General features: G+C 47.1%; 1 protein-coding gene across 1 annotated transcript in view; it reads left to right on the top strand.

Annotated features, from left to right (window-relative positions):
- Positions 1–2,853, top strand: part of LOC103761589 — an 8,090-nt gene that overhangs the window by 834 nt on the left and 4,403 nt on the right. The window contains exons 2-5 of the mRNA XM_029957814.1: positions 475–582; positions 1,035–1,161; positions 1,313–1,406; positions 2,585–2,735. Of these exons, the coding sequence (XP_029813674.1) occupies positions 480–582; positions 1,035–1,161; positions 1,313–1,406; positions 2,585–2,735 (475 nt within the window). The 5' untranslated portion in view covers positions 475–479. The remainder of the gene's footprint in view (positions 1–474; positions 583–1,034; positions 1,162–1,312; positions 1,407–2,584; positions 2,736–2,853) is intronic.

Here is a 2,853-nt window from a genome sequence, read left to right as displayed (position 1 = left end):
AGCCCCATCCAGCCTGGCCTTGGACACTTCCAGGGATGGGGCAGCCACAGCTTCTCTGGGCAACCTGTGCCAGAGCCTCCCCTCCCTCTCAGCCAAGAATTCCTTCCCAATATCCCATCTAACCCTGCCCTCTGGCATTGGGAGGCCATTCCCCCTTGGTGTTACAGTTCTTCCAAAGCCGGTCCCTCTAAACCCCCCTGAAGAACAGCACCGCTCACATTTGGGGTCTGTTTTCTTTCTTTTACCCCCATCTCCTTGGTTTTAGGGTTCTCTCAGCACTGGATGGATTTCCAGTGTTTTTTGAGCTGCTGAGGATCAAACACTTCAGTCCCTGGTGTAACTTACCCAACAGAGATGAAGAATTTGGGTTCTTGAGGGGTCTTTTTCTTGCCTTGTTGAGGAAAGGACCTTGAAAGTGGGACCTGTCTCTGTGTTTTGTCTGTTGCCAAGTAGCTCCTTCCCTTTGGATTTCAGGAACCATGGGACCATCAGGAGAGGAGGAAGTGCAGAGCATAATCCTGATCAGTGATGATGAGGCCGAGGACACTCTTGGGAATTCTGTCCTGTTTGTAGACCCCCAGGGTAAGAGCTGCTTTTGATGAAGTTCCCTAAAAGACTTTTGGAATAAACTGAATTAAATTATTGTCTGATGTGCCTGAAATCTGTCTTTATGCTGCTAGAAAATCAAAGTGCTTCAAAAGTTAATTAAACCAGGAAGAAATGCCATGATTTAGTAATTTTTAGGGATTTCTTTGATGGCACTTCTTAACGTAAAAGATGGTGCTGTGTAGTTTCAAAATAATACCAACTGAGCTAAAACTGGGCCTTTTCAATGTCAGTTGGCTCCTTTTTGACTCCACATTCTCTGTTCTGGAGTTGATGGAAGTTTTTTGTACCATTCTTCGTGGCACCAAATGAAATCACAAGAAAATTTGGGCCTGGAAGTGTTTAAAAACAAAACGTCAGTAATTTGCAAGGAAGTTTGTAGTTCCCTGATTTACACTGATTTACACCTCCTGTGCTCTTCTCTACAGAGAAATCTACCCTGGGAGAGGAGAAACCTGAGGTTGTGGATGAGGAATGTGAATTAATGGTGACTTTCTGTAAACAAGCCAATGTGATGCCTCACGCGAGATACGACTGCACCACACACCCCTTCGAGTATGGTCAGGGCTGGGCTGGGTGATTTGGGGGTTCATTGTCCACATTTAGTCCATTTGGTCATGAAACCTCATGAGCTTTGTAAGAGCTGGAAGCAGAAGTGGAGCTGGATAAGGATGTAACTTGTGTCCTGAACAACCTTCCCTTGTAGGAGAACAGAATGTGACACTTGCTCACCCCTGGGCAAAAACGCTGAGATTTGTGACCAGTGCTACTGCTACATCTGTGACAAACTGGCTTCTGAGGTGAGAGGACAACTGGGAGTAAATAGATTAATCATCAGTAAGAAGAATTCTGGAATGGTTTGGTTTGGGAGGGACCTTAAAGCCCATCCAGTGCCACCCCCTACTATGGGCAGGGACACCTTCCACTAGCCCAGGTTGCTCCAAGCCTGTCCAACCTGGCCTGGGACACTTCCAGGGATGGGGCAGCCCCAGCTTCTCTGGGCAACCTGTGCCAGGGCCTCCCCACCCTCACAGGGAAGAGTTGAAGGGCACAAAACCAATAAGTGATACATGAAACTTGATTGTTTTAACAGTTCCTCTCCTCAGGGTTGATCCCTGTCTGCTTCATAACTGCTAAAAGTGTGGTTCTGTCAGGGTTTCTTTCTAACAGTCCAGGCAGTTGTTGGAGTAAACATTTAATAGGTAGAAGCAAACTTACCTCCTGTTTGCTTTGGGCAAACAGTGCATTTCATAAAATCAAATTACTGAATCAAACTTTCTCAGTGAAGTAGAGAAATGTCAGACTTTAAACTGTCCTAACTTGGAGTGGGGGAGTTGGGGGTTCTTTGTTGGGTGACCTGAATTCTTCAAGCTTGCAGAATCCTGGCTCTGGGCCTTCTATATCTCATTCAAATGTCCAGTTTACCTAATTTATTACCTTGTGTACTACTACTCCTTTCTATAATAAGGCCTTTGGTCCAGTGAGCAGAACAGAACATAATATTAACCAGTGCTCCTAAAATGTTCTTCTAACAAAACAGGTAGAGCAAACAGGACAAGGTATACCAGCTGAAACATTTGTTAACTCTTTTTTTGTGCCTTTTTGCCATCGGTTTGGGGGTTTCTTAGAATTTGTTAGAACTCAGAAAACTGAGCTGTGAACAAAGTTGGGGTGAACATGCAAAGACAAGGCTCTGTTCCCAACTTCCAGAGGGGAGGGTGCCAGCCCTGAGGGCCTCTGTGAAGTGTTCAGGAGTGACAGTAAATAATATGGGGTGGTTTTTGTTCTTGTTTGCCATGATACTGAGTTACTGTCACATTGAGTACTCCCCTGTGCCTTTGCTCAGGTGTGTAAAGGGTGAAATGATTTGTAGCCCTTCGCTCAGGGAAACTGGGGTTTGTTGAGTTGCTCAGCTGGAAGGGGGAAAAATTACACTAAAAAAAAACCCTTTCCCTGTCTTTCCTGTTTTCTACAACAGTGCCAGAACTGGACAACCCCCTCCCTGTGCCACTGCAACGCCCACCACAAGAGCAGGTTCTGGAAGGAGCAGCGGGACTTTGCCCTGGCCGGGGTCCTGGTCATGTTCAACCTGGAGCTCGCGGACATCGACGCCGAGCTGCGCCACGGGGGTGGGTGCCCTGCTCCCACAGCACCCTGGCAGCCTGGGGAGCAGCTTGGCTGGGCCACAGCTCTGCCTGCCAGGGCTCAGTGGATTTGTGGGGTGGCAAATTGCTGTTGCTGCTCTTT

Source organism: Manacus vitellinus, unplaced genomic scaffold, assembly GCF_001715985.3.
Source record: "Manacus vitellinus isolate BGI_N305 unplaced genomic scaffold, ASM171598v3 scaffold_12_pilon, whole genome shotgun sequence".
Taxonomy (NCBI): domain Eukaryota; kingdom Metazoa; phylum Chordata; class Aves; order Passeriformes; family Pipridae; genus Manacus; species Manacus vitellinus.
This window is presented reverse-complemented; position numbering and strand designations above follow the sequence as displayed.